The sequence below is a fragment of the Plasmodium gallinaceum genome, assembly GCF_900005855.1.
Source record: "Plasmodium gallinaceum strain 8A genome assembly, contig: PGAL8A_v1_87, whole genome shotgun sequence".
Lineage (NCBI taxonomy): Eukaryota > Apicomplexa > Aconoidasida > Haemosporida > Plasmodiidae > Plasmodium > Plasmodium gallinaceum.
The window spans coordinates 1,140,125-1,161,653 of NW_021628251.1; the positions used below are offsets into that span (position 1 = coordinate 1,140,125).

Sequence of the window (21,529 nt, forward strand, 5' to 3'; positions counted from 1 at the left end):
AAAAATTTTAAGTATATCCATAAAAAATTAAAAAATTTGTTTATACAAATAATTTCATATTTAATTTTTAATTAAAAAAAAAAAAAAAGAAAATTTAGTATGCATGATATAATAAATGATAAAGTTTGTTATTTATTAATTTTTTAATTTTTTAATTATAAAGAGAATCAACTATTTTTTATTTATTTGTTCATGTCATATACACAACTATATTTTTTTATGATGTTTTATTTAAATGATTTTAAAAATTTTGTAATTAAAATATAATTTTAATATTTATTCCAAGCAAAATTTATTTTTTAATAACAAAAGTATGATTTTTTCAATATTTATTATTTTAAATTTTATATTAATTTTTATAAATTTACTTCTTTAATTTTTTTTTTTATTTTAAATCAATATACAATTAATAATGAAAATAAATCCAAATGAAATTATTGAAAAATATGAAATTGAATTAATAACAAAAATTATTCTAAATTATAATTTTAAGAGTATAGCTATTCAGTTACCTGATTCTATGTTAAATGATTCTATTTATATATCGAACATAATTCAGAATAAATTAAAAGATAAAAACATAATTATTAATTCAAATATTGATGATAAAGAAAAATGTATGAACAGTGTATGTGAAAAGAATCAAATTACCTTAAAAGATGAAAATAATTCAAAAAATATTATTAACTTATATGTTTTGGGTGATACTACATTAAATGAATGTTGTGAGGATTATGTAAGTGCTGACCATGTTCATGCAGATTTTTTAATTCATTATGGTATTTCTTGTCAATCCTTTATTATTCCTTATATTCCTTCAATATATATATTTAATAAAAAAAAATTAGAGCAAGATTTTTACCTGAATATTAATAAATATTTGGTTGAAAATAAAATTTTTGAACAGAAGAAAATTTCTACTATTTTATGTGATGTTTCTTACAGCAATTCTATGAATTCCATTGTTAGTTCTTTTATTGATAAAAGGAGTTTTAATTATTCCTTTCTATTTAATAATAAAATAATATTTGATATAAACAACGATATTTTCACAAATAATAGTTTTTATGAATACATTACTGGTGAAAAAGAAGAAAAAGATGAAGTACATTTAAGAAAAAATAACAACAGTGATGAAAATGATAACTTAATATTTACTAACATAATTATATGTATTCATAGAATTGCTAATAACATAAATAAAAAAGTGTACTATGGATTTTTTGATAATTACATTACATTTGATATTGAAGAAAAAATAAATGAAAAATACTTTTTTTTATGTGGAAGAATATTATTTAAAATTTTCATTAACGTAAAAGAAAAACATTTTATTTACAAAATAGTGAGTAAAGATGAAAAATTATCACCTGAAGATATGAACATATTTATTTTTCCTTCTGAAAATAATAACTTTTTAAATAGATCTTTATTAGAATACGGAAGTAATTACGATATATTTATCTATAACGAAAAAAGCATTTTTAAAAAGGAAAATATTATAGATAAAATTTTATTAAAGAGATATAGTTTAATAGAAAAATGTAAAAATTCAAATGTTTTTGGTATAATAATAGGTAATGTAAATTTGGATAAAAATAGAGACTTAAGAAAATTAATTAATTATATTTTAAGAAAAAACGGAAAAAAATGCTTCATAATTGTTACTAATAAAATAAATAGTGCAAAATTAGAAAATTTTCATGATATCGAAATGTATATATTACTAACGTGCCCTGAAAATAATTTATTAGAATTAAAAGATTTTTCAAAGAAAATTATAAATTCTTATGAATTTTTTGTTGCATATGATTATATGGATTGGAACTGCAAATACTTATTTGAATTTTATGATTTGTTAAGTGTTACGTCTATAAAAAAAGAATTTGAAAGTATGAATAAAAATAAATATATTTTTTGGGATTATAATAATGAATTAATGAGTTTACAAGATAAAAAAAAAGATGAAATTGATGAGAAAAGTAGTGAAGAAAATTTAATATTAGAAAAATATGATCATTTAATTGATTATAATTCTTCCATTCCTGTAGAAGATCAAAAGAAATTTATAACGAAATTTCATGACAAATCTCAAATGTGTGAGTATTTTATTAATTCATTAAAAGAAAACGAAAAAAGAGAATTTAAGGGGGTTGATATGAATTATAATATTGATAACATTCCTAGAATTGTTCAAGGATTAAAAGGAATAGCACAAAGATATAATTCAGATATGAAGTTTTTCAATAAAAATGAATAATATGCAACATATAATAAAAAAATATATATATTAGTACAAATAAAAAAAAAAAAAAAATTATATATATTGTATAAAAAAAGAATAAGAAAATATAAAATTTATAATTCATATTTTATTTGATTTTCTTATTAATATCCATGGTAGTATATGTATATATAAATATTCTTTTATAAAAATAAAAGAATCTATATTTCTAATATAATTAATACATTTTTATTTTATGCTTTCAATATTTTTTTTCTGTAAAATAAATGAAACTTATTTTTCATTTTTGAATTATTTTATTATTATTATTATTATTATTATTTTTTTTTTTTTTTTTTAAAATATATGATGTTAATTAAAAATTAAAATTTTGTCTTTTCATAGATAGCTTCGTTAATAACTTTAGTATGAATTTCTGTTTTGACTTTTAAAATATATTTATACTTTTTATACTTTATTAATTCATTTAATATTTATTAAGGTAACATATATTACATTTTTTTAATAAAATACTTCAAAAAAATATATTTTTGTTTTATAATATACTATTTTACTTTTTTTTTTTTTTTTTTATATGCTTAATCATATGAAAACTCTATAAAGTTATCTCTATATTTTTTTCTGTGTTCATTTCTTTATTTAATATTCTTAAAATGTAATGTTAAGAATATACATGTAATTGTTTATTCATAAGGTTATTTTTGTTCTAGCGTATATAATATGCTAAGCATATTATAATTTGATATTCTTTCTTTTATATATAAAAAAAAAAAAAAAAAAAAAAAGTAAATATATATTTATTTATAAAGTTATAAAATATTAATAAGTATTTATATTTGGAAATATATAGTTCAATATTATTTGAAACTTTATTTTGAAGTAAAATGAAAAAAAAAGATATAGAAATGTTAATTTGGGAAATTAATCAACTGTAGCTGATTTTTAAAATTAAAAAAAAAAAAAAAAAATATAAAATAAAAATAAAATTTTAATGAGACCAAAAACATTGTTGTAAATTAAATATTAAATAAAAAAAAAAAAAAAAAAAAAAAAAAAAAATTGGGAAAGAGAAAAATAAAAAAATAAGGAGAAAAAAAGTTATTCAATATATTTAATTTTTTTTTTTTTTTTATTAAATAGATAATCTTTAATAGTAAAGTATATTTATTTTATTATATATTACATATTTATAAACATAAAAGAAGTATGAATAAATAAATAAATATATAAATATATATATGTAATGTTATATTTTCCTTGTTAGCTTAAATAGTAAATTCGAATTTATTATTATAAAAAAAGTTAGATGTATATGTGTTGTTAAAAATGAAGGATATTGCTTTTTTCTTTTTACCTGGAGGAATAATTTTATCTATTTTTCTATTAAGTGGTGTAGCAATGCTTCAAAGTTTAGCTATATCTCTTCAAAAAAAAAGTATTAATTTCCAAATTCAATCTCATAAAATAAATATATCAATATCATCTATTATATCCTTATATTCATTATTAAGATTATCATATACAATTCTTGAATTAAATAAGTACAATAATGAAAAAGTAAATTTTGAAAATATTAATTCTCTTAATTTAAATAGATCTTATTTAAAAAAAATGAGACTTCAAAGAAACTTCTGGATTTTATTATTATGTTCTATAACTTGGATTTTTTATATTCGTTTTACCTATTTGCTTAAGTATTACAGAGAAAAAGTAAAAAAAAGTGATCAAGAATTTGAAAAAATATTAGAAGGAAAAAAATTCAGAGACAAAAAATTAGAAAATAAAGAAGAATTAGAAAACAAGGATGAATTAAAAAGTGAAAATGAAGTATTAACAAATGAAGATGAATCTAATGAAGAAAAAGAAGAAAATGTGGATGATAAAGTAAAATCATCAATTCTTGTTGATAAAAATAAAAAGAAAGTAGAGTTAAGACAAAGGCGTTGAATAATAAATTAAACAAATATATTATATATATTTTTAAAAAACACATTTTCTGAGTATACAAATAATTTTTTTTTATATTTTTTTGATATACCTATTTACATCCTTAATTTTTTTAATTATAAAATATATGTCTATCTTACAGTTTATTAATTTATACTTTTTTTTTTTTTTTTTTTTATTAAATTTATAAATTAATATATGTTTATAATTCTTATATATATATATATTTAGTTTTCATAATTAAAAAAAAAAAACAAATAAATAAAATAATAATATTTAAAAAAATTTAAAAAAAAAATTATTTTGGTTTTAATGTTATTAAAAAATCCATATAATTATAATAAATATATCTTTTCTTACTTTAAATATATACATGGATATAATCTCTTTTTTTTTTTAATCATCTTTTCTCATTTGTGTGTATTGCAACCTGTATTTTTGCAGTAGTCTATCTCTTCTTTCGTCTTCATCTTCTTCTTGTTCATATATTTTTTCTTTATCATTTATTTTATCTACTTTCTCTTTTTTATGAGTATTTTTATTTTCGTCAAATTCTTCACATAATTTAGCATTTTCTTCCATTTCTGTTAATTCGTTTATAATTCTTTTCTCTTCTTCTATTAACCATAAAGGTTTGATATATTTAACAATACACCCTTTACTTCGCATTCTTTCTAAAAAGTGAATCATATCAAGATTAGGTCTTGCAGTTTTTGGTAAAATTTCAAATTTATATGGTTTTATATGTGCTCTTAAATTAACTCTTTCCATATAAATAATAGTAACTGATCCTCCGACCTTTTTAATAACATCAATTGAAGATTGATCTGCGTTAGAAACTTCAATATCAATTTTATAAGGGAATGGATAATCATTAACATTAAATAATTTTACTCCATTTTTTACTTTTATACATTTTGAATCATGTAAATGTCTTTGAGTAATAGGAAATCTAATATCTAATCTTCCTTTTTCAATAAAATATCTCAATTTTGATAAATTTAAACAGTCATAGTTTTTTTTTTGTCTACTTAACCATGCTTCTGGCCATTTTGGCAATCTTCTATATAAGGGTGTTCTACCACTTTCAAATGTTCGACTGTTAGGTCTACCAGATTTTCTATGTTTATGTTTGTCTCTTATTCCTTTACCTGGACATTTGTCTCCTCTTCCCCTTTTTTTTTTTCTTTGTCTATTTAATCCTAAAGATCTTAGATTTCTTGGCTCAATTGGAAAAAAACTTTTCTTACTATAAGCAAATCTTCTATTAAATGGATGACTTTCAAAATTTTTTTCTGAGCCATCATGAAACATTTCTCTAAAGTGCTTTCCTATTTTTAATTCACATAAATTCCAATTAAGTTTATTATTTGAATCTTTCAAATTACTATTTTCTTCACTTGCATTTTTTACATTCTCCTTTTCAAAATATTTCTGACTACTTGTGTGTCTACATAACGGAAACTTATTAACTATTAACAATTTTCTTAAAGTATTACATATTTTACCATTTTTAATCATATTATCAAGAAAAAAAAAAGAAAAAATACTTTGACAGAATGTTTTCAAATCAATATATTTCTTAAAAAATACGAGAAAAAAGAAGATAAAAAAAATTTTTTTTTTTTTTTAATTAAGCATTTCTTGTTATATTAATATACAAAAATTGAAAAAAAACAATTTTTTAAATAAAATTAAAAATGTTAACAGAATTTATAATTTTACATATTTTGTAAAATATTACTCTACAAAATTATAAAATTTAACTTTATTCTTTTCCATAAATAGAAGATTTAAATTCCTTATATATATTTATAAATATAAACATATATTTTATAATTTTTGAAATTATTTTATCCATAAATTTATAAATTTACATTATTAACACATACATTTTTATTTTTTATATATCTATTTATCAGATTAAGTTTCTACACAAAAAAAAGAATTATGAATATAAATTATTACATTAAAAATTATGTAGAAAAAAAAAAGATGTAATTTTTTTAAATAATATAAATTCCTAAAAATATATATATTTTTAGTAAAAATGAAAACTATTAAATATTGGAAAAAAAAAAAAAAAAAAAAAAAGCATTTGAATTTTATTGAAAAATACAAATAGAAAAAAAAATTAAATATATGTATATTAATACATTTGCATATTATAATACTATTAAAAATGTTACATAAAAATATAAAATTTTTATTTTAATAAAAAATAAAGAAATCTTTTCCATATAACCCTTTGCCTTTAACAAATACTTTTATATAGTTTGAATATCAACTATATATATATATATATATATATATATATATATGCCTTTCTTTTTTTATTACTTTTTTTATATTCTTTTGTGTTCTTGTAAAATCATTGTTGTTAAAATATATTTACACATTTATTTTTACTTTAAATAATATTTTAATATACAAGTTAATGCTGTTATTATACTAAAATTTTATAGCATGCATCAAGAAAAAAAGTTAATAATATATAAATATGTAAAAAAATTTTAGATATATATATATATATATATATTTTAATAGTTATTTTTTGATAATTATAACATTAATAAGGTTTGTTATATATATATATATATATATTTATAAATATATTTTTTTTCTTTTTATTTTATTAAATAGTTAGTATATTTAATTATATATATACATTAAGTATACAAATTTCAATTAAATGCATATTTCAAATAAATATTTCATTAAATACATAGGTAAGATATTAAAAGAATTTTTTATATAACATATTTAATGTTCAATATTTTGGACTTATTTTTTTGTGATTAAAAAAAAAAAAAAAATAAATATATATTATGAAAATTATCCTTATTAAATATTACTTACTAATATTTTTTTTTTTCTTTATTTTTTTTTAATATTATTTAAGATAATTGTAAAAATTTATATCTATTTAAATGTATTCTTTTTATTAACAAAAATTGTTTAACATTTATATATATATAAGTATTATTTTTTAAAACTGTTCCATATCATTCGTAATTAGTAAATTTTTTTTCAAAATACTTAATTTTATATATGACAAATTTTTTATTTATTTTTATACAACTTTAATTATGATTTTTTTTTTTTTTTTTTTATGAATTATATACACATATTTTGATTAAGAATTTGAATAGCTTTTTATATGTAATATGTATTGTTTCACATAAATTTTTTATAATTGATGTAATTTATACTTTTATTTTTGAAATGTGTAAGTATAAGTTACATTTAATTAGGTTTTTATGAAAATATTTTTATTATAGTAAATATTATTTAATAGGGATTTATAAAAATAAATGTTAAATTGCTGAATGAATAATACATAATTTAATATTTACACACTTTTTAATTATAAGAAAATTTTATAAGATTTTATTTTTCAAAATTTATGTATAGTATATTTAGATACACACTATATAAGTTGAAAAAATGTGTAGCTATGAAATAGAAAATAATTGCACCCTTTACATTTGCACAGATAATTATGAAATTCCTTCAATTAGTGAAATTCAAAAAAAATTGGAGAGTCAGAATGTTGAGAAAAAAATTGAAGGAATGGAAAATTTGATTTTTAATATAATACAAGGTGAATCATATGGGAACCTTTTGATGTGTGTAATCAGATTTATAGTTCCTCATAAAGATCATAGATTAAAAAAAATGAGTCATATATTTTTTGAAATTGTTGATAAATGCAATAATGATGGCAGCCTAAAAGAGGAAATGATATTAGTATGTAATGCTTTAAGGAATGATATTATTTCTCCTAATGAATATGTAAGAGGGTCTACTTTAAGATTGTTAAGTAAAATAAAATATTTAAAAATATTAGATCCTTTAATTGAAGCTATTACAAAAAATTTAACTCATAGACATAGTTACGTAAGAAAAAACGCAATAAGTTGTATTCATACTATCATTAAAGAACATGGATTAGATGTAGTGCCTAATTCTGTTAAAGAAGTAGAAAAAATGTTACTTCTTGAAACTGATATATCTACTAAACGTAGTGCATTATCTATGTTGACAGATGTCGATCCTGTAACTACTTTAAAATATATTCTTTCTCTTAATGACCAATTATATGATACTGCTGATGTAATATTATTAGAAGTTATACATCTATTCAAAAAATTATATATTCCTCATGTATTTGATGATTCTTATCTGTTAATAAACGATGAAGATGAAGAAAATGAGGAAGAAAAGGAGGAAAATGGATCCGATGAAGAAGAGTTTTATGAAAATGGAGATGAAGAAGAACAAGGTTTAGGAATAAAAAGAAAAAAAAAATTAATAGAAAACGAAAGAAATATGGTTATTAATAATAAAAAAAATGACATTTATAATTATGATAATTTAAATGAGAAAAATAGTCCATTATATAGTTTAAGTGAAGATATTCAATTAAAAAAGAAAAAATTAAATGAAAATGATTATAGTCAATATAAAAATAATGTTATTAAAATACTATTAAATATGTTAAGTAAAAATGTTAGTAATAGTGTACTATATGAAGGAGCTTGTTGTCTTCTATATATGAGTAATTCTGTTTTAAGTATAAAAACAGCTAGTGAATGTTTTATTAAGTTACTAATTAATCAACATGATAATAATATTAAGTTAATTGTTATTGATAAATTATATTATATTATGTGTAAATGGAAACATATACTAGAAAATTATATCATGGACTTACTGAGGGCTTTAAGCTTTCCCTCGAGAGATATAAAAATAAAAATTTTAAATTTAGTATTACATATATTAACAAAAAGAAATGTACATTTAGTTTTAAATGTTTTAAAAAAAGAACTATTAAAATTAAATGATCAAATCGTATATGCAAAAAATCTAACTCAAAAAAATATGCAAAGTGGTACAAATCATCAATTAAACAATTTTAAAAATATGAATGATATTTTTCAAATAAATAGTATAACAACTAGTTATCAAGAGGTGAACAATTATAAAAAAATTTTAATTAAATCATTGCAACATATATGTAATATGTATTCTAATGAATGCTTAAATATTGTTGATTTACTACTAATATATGTAAATGACGATGAAAAAGAAATAAATTATGAAGCAGCTGTATGCATTAGAAAGCTAGCAAATAATAGAATTTTTCAAAATAATATTCTTCAGAAGATATTTGATGCTATTTTTGATATTAAAAAGTCAACTATATTAAGAATTTTTTTCTGGGTATTAGGACAATATATGAATAATGAAAATATGATTATTGATTTTATGAACAAATTATATGAAAATTTATCTTCATTTTTAAATAGTAATATTGAATTAGATATTATTAATAAAATACAAAACGAGAGATATAAAAAAAATAAAATGATGAATTTTAATTTATCAAGTTCAAATATTCAGACAAAAACTGTAATATTAGAAGATGGTACTTATGCTACTGAAGCTTTCTTAAAGAATTATAATTTATCTTCTAGTGATGATAAAGATAATTTACATTCATTTTCTTATAATCTATTGTGTGAAAATGATGATTTACTTTTATGTGTTATATGTGTTTGCCTAACAAAATTATATTTAAAATTATTAACAAAAGTGAATGATTCTTTTGAGTTTTTAAGTAGTTCCTTAAATCAATCATCAAGTAGTTTTTCTAGAAAGTCTTCACACAATTCGAAAGAGCTAAATAAAACAACTCAAAATAATAATTTAATTGATAATATAGAGAATTCTAACAATGAATTTTTAATTAAGCGTATAAATGAATTTAGAAATAAATCTATACATATACTAGCAAGTTTTATAAAATATATTGTACAGAAAAATGCAAAATGTGCAATTAGTATTTATGAAAATGATAGCAATGTTATCAGAATAAATCAATGCCTTAAAATATTTTTAAAAATAACTAATGGCATGAATATTATAGATGAACAAACTCAAAATTTAATAAGAACTTTTTTGAACGGAGATGATTACTTTCAGAAATTTTTAGAAAAAGAAGAAGAAAAATATTGCTGTATATATGGTTCTACTTATAAAAATGTTAAAAAAAAAGATCAAATGAATAAAGAAGCCTCAACAGAATTAACTGATTTAAACAAAATTCCTAATGATAAGATGTTAATTGAACAAGATAAAGCAAATGTAGACGATGAGATTTATTTCAGAGTATTAAAAGAAAAAAAAAATATACTTAACATGCTTGATGAAGAATCTGTTTCAGTTAATGAAAATTTAGAAAAACTTAAATTAAAGTATACATTAAATAATGATATTTTATTTGAAGAAAATGAGTTTAAATATCCTTCATTTAAGCATAATTACTCTTCCTTATTTTTGGCCAAATTATATAACTCTCAAAGGTTAACGGGAACAGATGATGATATATTTGTTGAAGCATTTCCAATTATTTCTAATATTAATTTAATTATAGAATTTTATGTATATAATCAATCAGGAGTATACTTGCAAAACATATACATTAATTTATCAACTCATGGAAACTTAAAACCTATAGATAAAATCCCTGTATTTAATTTATCTCCAAATGAAAAACGAAAATTCAAGATAAGTGTAAAAGTACACACAACAGAAACAGGAATTGTATTTGGATATATTTTTTATGAAAAAAAAAATGATAGTAATAAAAATTACATTGTATTAAATGAATTGAATGTTAACATGACTGATTATATAAATGCCTCTTTTATATCTTCTCATCTTTTTCGCATAATGTGGTCTGAATTTGAATGGGAAAATAAAATTAATATTAACACTTCTATCAGGTTTTATTTATAAAAAAAAAAAAAAAAAAAAAAAAAAAAAAAAATTATTTTTTCTCTTCTCTTTATATATATATATTTATTTATTTTGTAGAGATGCATTTGAGTTACTAAAGTTGATTATAAAAAATACGAATATGACCATAGTTGAGAAATTTATGCCTTTAGAGTATTATGAATTGGAAACTAAAAATAAGCCTGAACAGGCTAATATTAGTCCAATTGATGTGTATATATCTTACATTTCGACCTTAGAAGATTTAAAATGTTTGATTAATAACTCAGCTTTTTTTGCTGTTAATTTATTTTCTAGAAGCATATTTGGAGAGGATTCTTTAGCCAACTTATCTGTTCAAAAAAATTCTGATGGAAAATTATCAGGAAGTATAAGAGTTCGAAGTAGAACACAGGTATTTAAAAAATAAATAAAGAAAACCAAAATATTAATTTTTTATTCATTTTATTTTATTTTATTTTATTTTTTTATTTTTCATGTAATTTTTCTTTTATTTTTAAATAGGGAATAGCTCTTAGCTTAGGAGACAAAATAACACTTGTTCAAACAGGAATAAATACAGAAATGTGATAACTTTTTTTTTTTTTTTTTTTGCTTTTTTCAGAATTTGAATATATTCTTTCTTGAAACAAATATTCGAAGTAAAAAAAAAATTTTTTGTTTATATTTTTTTCTGAATTGGTTTTTTTTTTTTTTTTTTTTTTTATGTTAAATTTTTTTCCTATATATTTTAACATGCTTTTTAAAAATGAATTTAATAAATAACTTTATATTCATTACACTGTGTGTTTTTTATATGAGAATTTATTACTTAGAAAAAAATACAAAAATAAAAAAAGGATAATTTTTTCATATTAAAAGATGTAATATTTTAAATTTATATAAAAATTAAAAAAAGAAAACTATCATAATTTAATTTATGTAAGAAAAAAAAAAAAAAAAAAATGTAATAAAATAATTATGATCCGTTTCGTTTAGATAATTTTTGAGGATTTAATAAAAAAGAATAAAGGAACTTTATATCATAAATTGCTCAATGAACTCTAAAAAAAATGATTAAACATTGTATAATTTAAAAAAAAAATATAATATATATATATTTATATTTATAGATGTTTTTTTTATGTAAATTTATCTTTTTAAATTGTATTTTTTTAAAAACATCTATTTAAAAAAGAAAAAAAAAGATACACATTGAAAAAGAATAAATAAAAAAAAAAAAAAAAAAAAAAAAATAACTATATTATATTAAGACAATGGTTACATTATTTTTAATATAAAATTTTTTATATAAATTTGACTTTAAGATTTATTTTATATTGTTATATATATATATATTATATGTATGAATATACATATATAAATGTTTTTTATAAAGTATAAAGAAATGTAAGCAAAGTTTTTATTTGAATTTCTTTTATTACTTGAAATATTAAAATTTCTTTTTATAATTTTTTATTTATTTTTTAAAATTTTGACATCAAAAAAAAAAATAAAAATAAAAAAAAATATATATATATATATGTAAATATCCCAAAATGGCATTTTCTTCATTGGCATTTTAAAAAAGTTAAAAATCCTTTGATAAAAAGGGTGTATGCTAATTTGAACTTGATTTATATATATATATATATATATTTATATATATAAAAATAGAGTGATAAAAGTATATATATATACGACTATATAGAAGATATTTTTTTTTTTTTTTTTTTCATTTTATCAAAATGATGAAATATATTACAACAAAAAAAACTGTAAGTAGTTCAGATACTGAGAAATCTGATAATGACTCTAATATTAATTATACTTTAGATGAATTAAGGATAAAAATGGAAATAGCACAAAAAAAGCATTTTGGCTATAAAAATTTAAAAGATTTTCAAGTAGAAGCTGTTCATGCAACTTTTCATAAAAAAGATAGTTTTATCGTCATGGCAACTGGAATGGGAAAGTCACTTTGTTATCAAATTCCTTCATTAATGGATGAATCAAAAAAAAAATTTACAATTGTCATTTCTCCTTTAATATCATTAATGAAAGATCAAGTAGATAATTTAAACAGAAAAAAAATATCATCAGTATTTTTAGGAAGTGGACAAAAAATGAATAGTGAGAAAATTTTAACGGAAATTAAACATGGCTTATATAATATAGTTTATTGTAGTCCTGAATATGCATTAAATAATAAGAATTTATTTACCCTATTAAAAAAAAGAATATTATTAATTGCAATTGATGAGGTTCATTGCATGTCTGAATGGGGTCACGATTTTAGACCATCCTATAGAAAACTAAATGAACTAAGAAGTATATTAAAGGAAATACCTATTATGTGCTTAACTGCAACTTGTACAAAAAATGTTCAAAGTGATATTTTAAAAAATTTAAATTTTGATTTAAACAATTGTTTAATAAAAAGAAGTAGTGTAAATAAAAAGAATTTATATTATAGTGTTAAAACGAAAACAAATCTTTATGATGATTTAAAATATATATTAGATATCCCAGTTAAAAAGTCTTTAGAGAGAACCAAAAAATTCATAGATAATTCGAAAATATGCCCATATAACTCTACTTTAATATATGTAAATTCCAAGAAAGAGTGTGAAAGTATTCATGATTTTTTGAAGGATAAAGGATTATTAGTTAGTATGTATCATGCTGATTTAAGTAATGAAGAAAAAAAAGATGCTCATGAAAAATTTTTAAAAGACGAGATTCAAATTATAGTGGCAACAGTCGCCTTTGGGATGGGTATTGACAAGCCAGATATTCGCAGAATTATTCATTATGGTTTTGCTAGATCGTTAGAAGCATACGTTCAACAAGTTGGAAGAGCAGGTAGGGACAATAGTAATGCTGAAGCTATTCTTTTTTTTAATATAAATGATGAATCAAAAACAAAAAACATTATTTTGAGAGAAAACACAGCTAATAATTTAATAGAAACAAATTTTGAAAGGGTTAAGCATATTATTACTATGTTTACCGATGCATCTGATTATGCTTATTCTACAGCTTGTAGAAGAAAAAAAATTTACGAATATTTTGATGAAAAACCAATAAAAACTTTAGATATTGATATTTTTGATCAGAAAAACAATCTAGGTGTGTGTTATTATGTAGAAAAATATGATATCTATTTATGTGCAAGATGTGATAATTGCATGCATTATTTAAGTGAAATTAAAAAAAAAAAAAAAGAAATAGATAAAATTTTTAGTAATACTAATAACATAAGGATTAGTAATGACATATTAAAAGGAAAAGATAATGAGAATCATGAAAATGAAAATAATAATAAAAATACAAAAAAAAATATGAGAACATCTTTGTTAACTACATCTGTATTTGGTGATTTAGTAGATTTAACTCATGAATTAAAAATTTTATTAAGTTGCATATCATCCTTAAAAGGAAAAACTGGAATATCAACTATTTGCAAAATTTTAGTAAAAAGTAAAGAATCAAGTATAATTAAAAAAAATTATCACAATATTAAAGAGTATGGAAAAGGAGAACATAAATCTACAAATTGGTGGTCTTCTTTTATGAAAGTTGCAAGAAATGATAAATTCGTTAAAGAAACATTAAATTATGGAAGTGATATGAGTTACATAAGTATTGGGTTAACAAGTAAGGGAGAAAATTTTATAAATGGCGAAGAGAAATATGTTATTAGTTTACCCTTTTTCTTATCCAATGTTGTGAAAAATTCTGATAATAAAAAAAATAATAAAAATAAAAATAAAAAAAATAAATATAATAACAATTATGAAGCAGAAGTAAATAGTACTAAAAGAAATGATTTTTCCAACTCAGATTCTTGTAATAGCAAATTTCAGAATTATTTTATGAGTAATGTAGAAAAAGAAAATTTTAAGAAGATAGATTCAGAAGTTGATGAAAATTCCTTACAAACAAATTTAAATAATAATAATAATAATAATAAAAATCCTATTAATAAATATGATTATTTTAATACTGATAAAAATAGTTATCTTAAAGATAATGGAGAAAAAGAACGAAAATTATCAAATGAACAAATTAATGATTCTATCATGAAAATTTTATTAAGAACAAGAATGTTAGAAGCAAGAAGACAAAATATTCCTCCTTTTCAGTTAATATCAGATCAACCATTAAAAGATATATGCTATAAAAGATTAACATCAGTAGGTTTAATAAGAAAATATGTTGATAATATATCACCTATATGCCCAAATACTTTTTTAGAAAAAATTGCTTCAGGTATTAGGGGATTCTGTTTATTACATGAATTAGAAACAGATATAAATATAAATAATTTTAATCAAAATAACCCTTCATATTCTGCCACTATACAAAAATCTTCATTAAAAAAATTTTCCAATTTAATAACTTCCTTTGAATATGATAAAAATCAAAATAATACAATTCAGGATAATGAGAAAAATAATAACAGAAACTATGGTGATGAAGATAATAACCATTATTTAAGTAGAGGAAAAAGCAGTTACGTAAATTTTAATAAAGAACAAACTTACATTAATAATAATAACGATATGAGTAATTATAAAAGTAATTGTATAAATAATAATGAAAAAAAAAATATCAGAAATAACAGTATTAATAATAATTATAATAGAGAAATATACAATGAATATAAAGAAAATTTAGAGTGTAACAATTATAGGAATAGTAATCCTTTTAATGAGAGTTATAATATTGACAAACTTCATGAGTACAACAATAGTGATAATCATAGTAATGGAAGTTCTTATAAAAATGTTTGTAATAGAAATCACATTGATAATAATAATAATAATCATTTCAGTAAATTTAGTGTAAATAATTTTAATAATCACAATGTATATAATAATGATTATAATAAGTATGATAAAAATTATCGAAGTGAAGATAATATAAAAGATATGAATGTTAATTTTAAAACTAAAAATGTAGAGAGTAGCTTTAAAATAAATAATGCAAATGAAAGCATAAATAAAGAGTTTAATAGTGAAAAATTAACAGTTCTTAATAAATTTTGTTATAAAAATAGTGATAATAGTGATTATAATGCTAACAATAACAACATAATGAAAAATGATTTGAGTGCTTTTTTTGATGATGATTTTAAGTTTATAAATGAAGTACAAAATTTAGGTTTAAATGAAAAGAATTCTCTTTTAAAAGATAAAAAAGGAGATATTGAGAAAATGTGCAATATCCCATATGAGAATAAAAGAAAAACTCACATAATTGAACTTGGAATGAATGAAAAAGACAAGTTAAATATTAATGATAACAATAATACATATTTTAAAAAACCTCATAATTTTTCTTCTATTGATAATAATTTAAATATGTCAGAAAAAGTTTTTATTAATTCCATAACTACAAAAAATACCATAGAAGAAAAGAAAAAGGATACCATAAATGAGAAAAAAAAAAAACTTGATCTAATAGATTCTTTTACTTATGATAATAACAAAAATTATGAAAGAGATGCAATTATTCATCCAACAAACCTTGAAAATTTATCATTTAGAGACTTAAAAAAAAGAAGATTTTAAAGGAAATATTTAACTTAAAATATATACACATTTATACATATATATATATATATATTTTTTTTTTTTTTTTTTTTTTTTTCTTTTTTTTTTTTAGTTTTTTCAATTTTTTTTTAAATCTGTCTAAAATATTTTTTTTTAATTTTTAATTTATTTGATTATTCATTTTATTTTATTTTTTTTTGTTTTGTATTATATTTTTGAATTAAGATATTTTCAAAAATCATCTTTTGGCAAATTTAACAAAGAAAAGTCTATATTATCATTTGGTGCCTATTTAAAAAAAAAAAAAGAAAAAAAATTATTAAAATTTTTTATAAAATAATATATGAATTAAAAATAAATCTAAAAGTAAAAATAATAATTATAGAATTCTTAATATATTACATCATGATTTTTTTGAAAATACGTGTAAATAAACAATATAAGTTATATGTAATAAATTATATAACAAATTATATTTAATATATATAAATGAATTAATTTAAAAAATTATATATATTTACATATATATACAGCAAAAAAAAAAAAAAATGCAAGTTTTATACTTTTGTTCTTTTATGATGCATAAACAAAGTTATTGTTCTAAATAATTGAAATGAAAATCGTAATACTGTTAAACTTTGAGAAATAATTTCTTCTATTTCTTTATTTTTTGTTTTAACTATGCTAGTTTCATTAAATATTTTCAAGTCACCACTACTTATTAGAAGCAAAAAACACATTATTGTAACTGTTACATCAAATAGACCATCAAAATGATAAAAATAATTGCTACCCTATAAATAAAGAGATTTTTTCATTTTTTGTTAACAAAACATATAAAAATAAATATATGTCTATATGCATTTTTAATATTATTTAAAGTTTATTTTTATAATAAAGAATAATTAAAATATATACATATATATATGCCTTTTTTTTTTTTTTTTTTTTTTTTTATATTACTTCAGTTATTAATCTTAGACAGACTTCTATAAATAACATAAAAATAACAAAAATTTCAGAACAAACCACAAATTTATTCAGTATTTTTGTAAAAAAACAATATATTAGGATAAATATATTTAATAAAAGAACAAAAAAATATATATAGGATGTAATTTTTGAATAGTATAAACGGTTAGCTAATATATTAAAACAATCACTAGAAAACGTATTTGAATAACTAAAAAAATTTTCATCTCTTCTTTTATGAGTGAAAATGTTTCCTAATTTTTTGCATGTTCTTTTATAACAATTCTTACATATGGAACCGATATTTAAATAATAATTAGTATATTTTGATGAACAGTATTCTTTATTTTTTAATCTTGTTTTTTCTTTTTCGGTTATTAAGAATTCATTGTCATCATAATTATCTTCTACTGGTTTTAGAAAATTAAAATCTTTTTGAACATAATTAAGTTCCTCTTTTATATTTTTTTTTTTTTGTCTTTTCAAATTCAATAAATCACTTATATCTAATAAAACGGGTTCATTTTCATCAGCTGAATTTAACTCTTCATCAATGAAACTATCCATTCATTCATAATCTTAATATTAAAGGGCAACATTAAAAAAAAAAATTTTTAATTTTTTTCTGTTTAATTTATATCTATAATTTTTTATTTATTTATTTGTATTTTAAATTTAATAATACATGTTATGAATTTATAAAAACATAAGATTAGTGAAATAAAGTACATTTTAAATAATAAATCATGGTTATAGAAATTTAATTTAATATATATTTTTACTTATTAATATAAAATACTATTATTATTATGGTTTTATTTTTATAAAATAATTTTTATTTAAAAAGCCATTTCTTAATTTTTTATATTTATATAAAAATCTAGCTAATAACCTAATATTTATTCAAATTTCATTTTATTTTTTTTTTATTTTTAACGAAAATAGTGAATATACATAAATGTAAGTAATACATGAAAATGTAATTAATAATTAAAAATAACATTTTATAAAAAATTATTTTATATTAACATTTTTAAACACTAATTTGAAGATAACATTAATAAAATTTATAATTATGTTAAAAATATGTAAAAAAACAACTTTTTTTTTTTTTAATAATACTAAAGATTTATTTTGTACATTAATGTTTTTTATAATATATTATTTATTTTAAGAGTTATGAATCTTATAACTCAAAAAAATAATATATATTAAATTTTTTTTTTTTTTTTTTTTTCTATATGGTAATTACATTTATTCTTTCATTTGTTTTTTTTTTAATTAATTTTGGTAACAATTTTAATATGATGAACAAAATTTCTCCCATGCATTGAAATATATATTTTAATAACGTTGAAACATTTATTTTTCTTATAAATAATAATTTAAGATTTATAAAACATTATTTACCATTTTCAATATGAATACCAATTTACAATAAAAAATAAAACAAAAAAAAAAAAAAAAATACACATTTATATGAATATCTTATTTTCCTTTATGATATCGTGGAAATCAGTAAAATTTGTTGTAAGTTAAAAAAATAAGGAAATATAATAATTGAAACGTATGGAAAACAGCAAATAAAATAAATATAATTTATTTTTTTAAAAAGTATTATTTTATTTATGAATACAATAAAGAAATAAGATAAATATACAATCTAAATAGTATCATTTTTTTTTTTTTTTTTTTTTTTTTTTTTTTTGGTATAAAATATATTAATGGATGTGATATTAAAATATTTTGTTATTTTATTTTTTTTTTTTAAAAAAAATATTATTTTTCTTTCAAAATATTTTATTTTATTTTTTTTTTTATATATGACCTAATATTAGCTTTTATGAAAATACTATTATTTTGTTTTTATTATTATTAACTAAATACTAAAAGAAAAAAAAAAAGCAAAAAAAAATAATAAATACATTATTAAAAATATTTTTAAGGTAGTTACTATTCTATTATGAAGCTATATAGAAAAAAAAAATAAATAAAAAAATATAAAATATTATTCTAATGAAAAATAATAATTCTAGTATAATTAGCAAAAATTTATGTGTGTACAATTTGGAATAAGTTTACTTCTATAAAAATTTTTAACATAATAAAAATATATAATTATCTTTTATTTTTATTACAAAGAAAATAATACTATGTTTATAGTAGTAAAATTTTAACTCTTCAGGATATATATATCATTTTTGTTTTTTTTTTTTTTTTTTTTCTTTGTTTTTTTTTTGTTTAATATTTATCCGTTTATTCATAAAAATGTCTGATAATAGTGGATTAAGTTATAAAATAATTAATGATGAAAGCGTGATAAAATTTATCAATAGTCCTATATACAATGAAATTATTGATTTTATTTCGAATTTAAATAAATCAGTTGTAGCAATAGAAATGAGACCTTTAGAAAATTTTAAATTAGCAAATGAAAATAAAAAAAGTAGCGATGATTTCTTACTATTATCAAGAAATGTTTATAATATTTTTCAACTTGTAAAAAATATGAATAAATGTATTGATTCTTGTCCTCCTGTCAAACAATCTTCTCGTTTTGGGAATAAAGGATTCCAAAATTTTTGTGATGAATACTATAAAGAAATTGATGATAATTTACCTCAAATTTTAAGTGAATCTAATATTCCCAATATATCTGAACATATTTTTCAATTAGCACATTATTTAAAAAATTCTATAGGAAACAAAAATAGAATAGATTATGGTACTGGTCATGAATTAAATTTCTTACTATTTCTTTTTTGTTTAAATAAATTAAATTTTTTTAATGTATCAGATTATAAGCATCTTGTTCTTGTTTTATATAGACAGTAATATTTCATTTAAAAAAAAATTTGATAAAAGAAAAAGACAATAATTCATTTGTTCACCTTATTTAATATTTTACATTCATCTATCTATTGTTTCTTATATTTAATATTTTTTCTAAATATTCAGATATTTAGAGGGAGTAAGAAGAATACAAGTAATTTACACAGTAGAACCAGCAGGTAGTAGAGGTGCATGGGGATTAGATGATTTTCAATTTCTTGTATTTCTATTTGGGGCAGCTCAACTATCTTATAATAGAAATATTAAAACAGATGATGTAATATACGTTTTAGTATTTCTTTAGTATATATATATATATATATATATATATATATATATATATATATACTAATCTTAATATTTTTTAATAGATTGAAAAAAGGGAATTAGTAGAATTATGGGCTCCAAAATATTTATATTTTGATGCTTTAAAATATATATCAATGGTACATTAACAAATATAATATATTTTATATACAAAATATTTATAACTTCTTGTAAATATATATATATATTTTAAAAGGTATTTTAAATATATATTTTATTTCTTAATATTTCACATATTTTCTTTTCAGTTAAAACATGCCCCTTTTCATGAATCCTCTCAAATGTTGTATAATATTTCTGGAGTTGAAACATGGTGCAAATAAAAAAAAAAAAAGGAAAATATAAAAAAGATATAATAATAAAAAAATTAAAATTATTTTTTATAATAATATAAAATTTTTTTTTTTTTAATAAAAAGGGAGAAAATATGTTCAGGATTACTAAAAATGTATCAAGCTGAAATTATTCAAAAGCGTCAAATATTGCAGCACATTTTATTTGGAAAATTAATTGACTTTTAAAACTCATAATTTTATTTATATTTTATTTTACTTTTTAATCTTATATTTAAAATAAGTTACTTTTTTTTTATAATAAAATAGTACTCTTTCTCTATTTTCCATTAAATTTAAATGCATTTATCTATTTTTAAACATTATTTCTTTTAAATAGTTTTTTTATGTGGTTATTTAACATAAGCAAAATTTTTATAATGTAACGTAATGAACATAAATTTCATTATGTTAAATTTTAAATATTTCTTTTTTTTTCCATAGATTTAAACTATTTTTTTTTTTTTTTTGCTCATAATTTTTTGTATATAAATGAAAAAATAATTTTTTACATGAACATGAAATGCAAC

At 18.3% G+C, this 21,529-nt stretch overlaps 7 protein-coding genes across 7 annotated transcripts; 5 read left to right on the forward strand and 2 right to left on the reverse strand.

Annotated features, from left to right (window-relative positions):
- Positions 1 to 412: 412 nt before the first annotated feature.
- Positions 413 to 2,260, forward strand: PGAL8A_00301100 (diphthamide synthesis protein, putative; the record flags this gene model as incomplete). Its single annotated transcript, XM_028672012.1, has 1 exon — positions 413 to 2,260. One exon carries the CDS (start codon positions 413 to 415, stop codon positions 2,258 to 2,260), a length of 1,848 nt encoding a protein of 615 aa, XP_028528607.1.
- Positions 2,261 to 3,571: 1,311 nt separating this feature from the next.
- PGAL8A_00301200 (conserved Plasmodium protein, unknown function) lies at positions 3,572 to 4,192 on the forward strand (the record flags this gene model as incomplete). Its single annotated transcript, XM_028672013.1, has 1 exon — positions 3,572 to 4,192. The coding sequence occupies one exon, from the start codon at positions 3,572 to 3,574 to the stop codon at positions 4,190 to 4,192; it is 621 nt and encodes a 206-aa protein (XP_028528608.1).
- Positions 4,193 to 4,588: 396 nt separating this feature from the next.
- PGAL8A_00301300 (mitochondrial ribosomal protein L15 precursor, putative) lies at positions 4,589 to 5,713 on the reverse strand (the record flags this gene model as incomplete). Its single annotated transcript, XM_028672014.1, has 1 exon — positions 4,589 to 5,713. The coding sequence occupies one exon, from the start codon at positions 5,711 to 5,713 to the stop codon at positions 4,589 to 4,591; it is 1,125 nt and encodes a 374-aa protein (XP_028528609.1).
- A 1,926-nt stretch (positions 5,714 to 7,639) lies between these two features.
- Positions 7,640 to 11,566, forward strand: PGAL8A_00301400 (coatamer beta subunit, putative; the record flags this gene model as incomplete). The annotated part of the gene is made up of 3 exons (XM_028672015.1): positions 7,640 to 10,983; positions 11,075 to 11,379; positions 11,508 to 11,566. The coding sequence occupies 3 exons, from the start codon at positions 7,640 to 7,642 to the stop codon at positions 11,564 to 11,566; spliced, it is 3,708 nt and encodes a 1,235-aa protein (XP_028528610.1).
- A 1,157-nt stretch (positions 11,567 to 12,723) lies between these two features.
- Positions 12,724 to 16,554, forward strand: PGAL8A_00301500 (ATP-dependent DNA helicase, putative; the record flags this gene model as incomplete). The annotated part of the gene is made up of 1 exon (XM_028672016.1): positions 12,724 to 16,554. One exon carries the CDS (start codon positions 12,724 to 12,726, stop codon positions 16,552 to 16,554), a length of 3,831 nt encoding a protein of 1,276 aa, XP_028528611.1.
- Positions 16,555 to 16,767: 213 nt separating this feature from the next.
- Positions 16,768 to 18,075, reverse strand: PGAL8A_00301600 (conserved Plasmodium protein, unknown function; the record flags this gene model as incomplete). Its single annotated transcript, XM_028672017.1, has 3 exons — positions 16,768 to 16,824; positions 17,100 to 17,330; positions 17,500 to 18,075. 3 exons carry the CDS (start codon positions 18,073 to 18,075, stop codon positions 16,768 to 16,770), a joined length of 864 nt encoding a protein of 287 aa, XP_028528612.1.
- A 1,701-nt stretch (positions 18,076 to 19,776) lies between these two features.
- On the forward strand, positions 19,777 to 21,188 carry PTPA (serine/threonine protein phosphatase 2A activator, putative; the record flags this gene model as incomplete). Its single annotated transcript, XM_028672018.1, has 5 exons — positions 19,777 to 20,339; positions 20,467 to 20,617; positions 20,712 to 20,786; positions 20,916 to 20,980; positions 21,086 to 21,188. The coding sequence occupies 5 exons, from the start codon at positions 19,777 to 19,779 to the stop codon at positions 21,186 to 21,188; spliced, it is 957 nt and encodes a 318-aa protein (XP_028528613.1).
- Between the last annotated feature and the right edge of the window lie 341 nt (positions 21,189 to 21,529).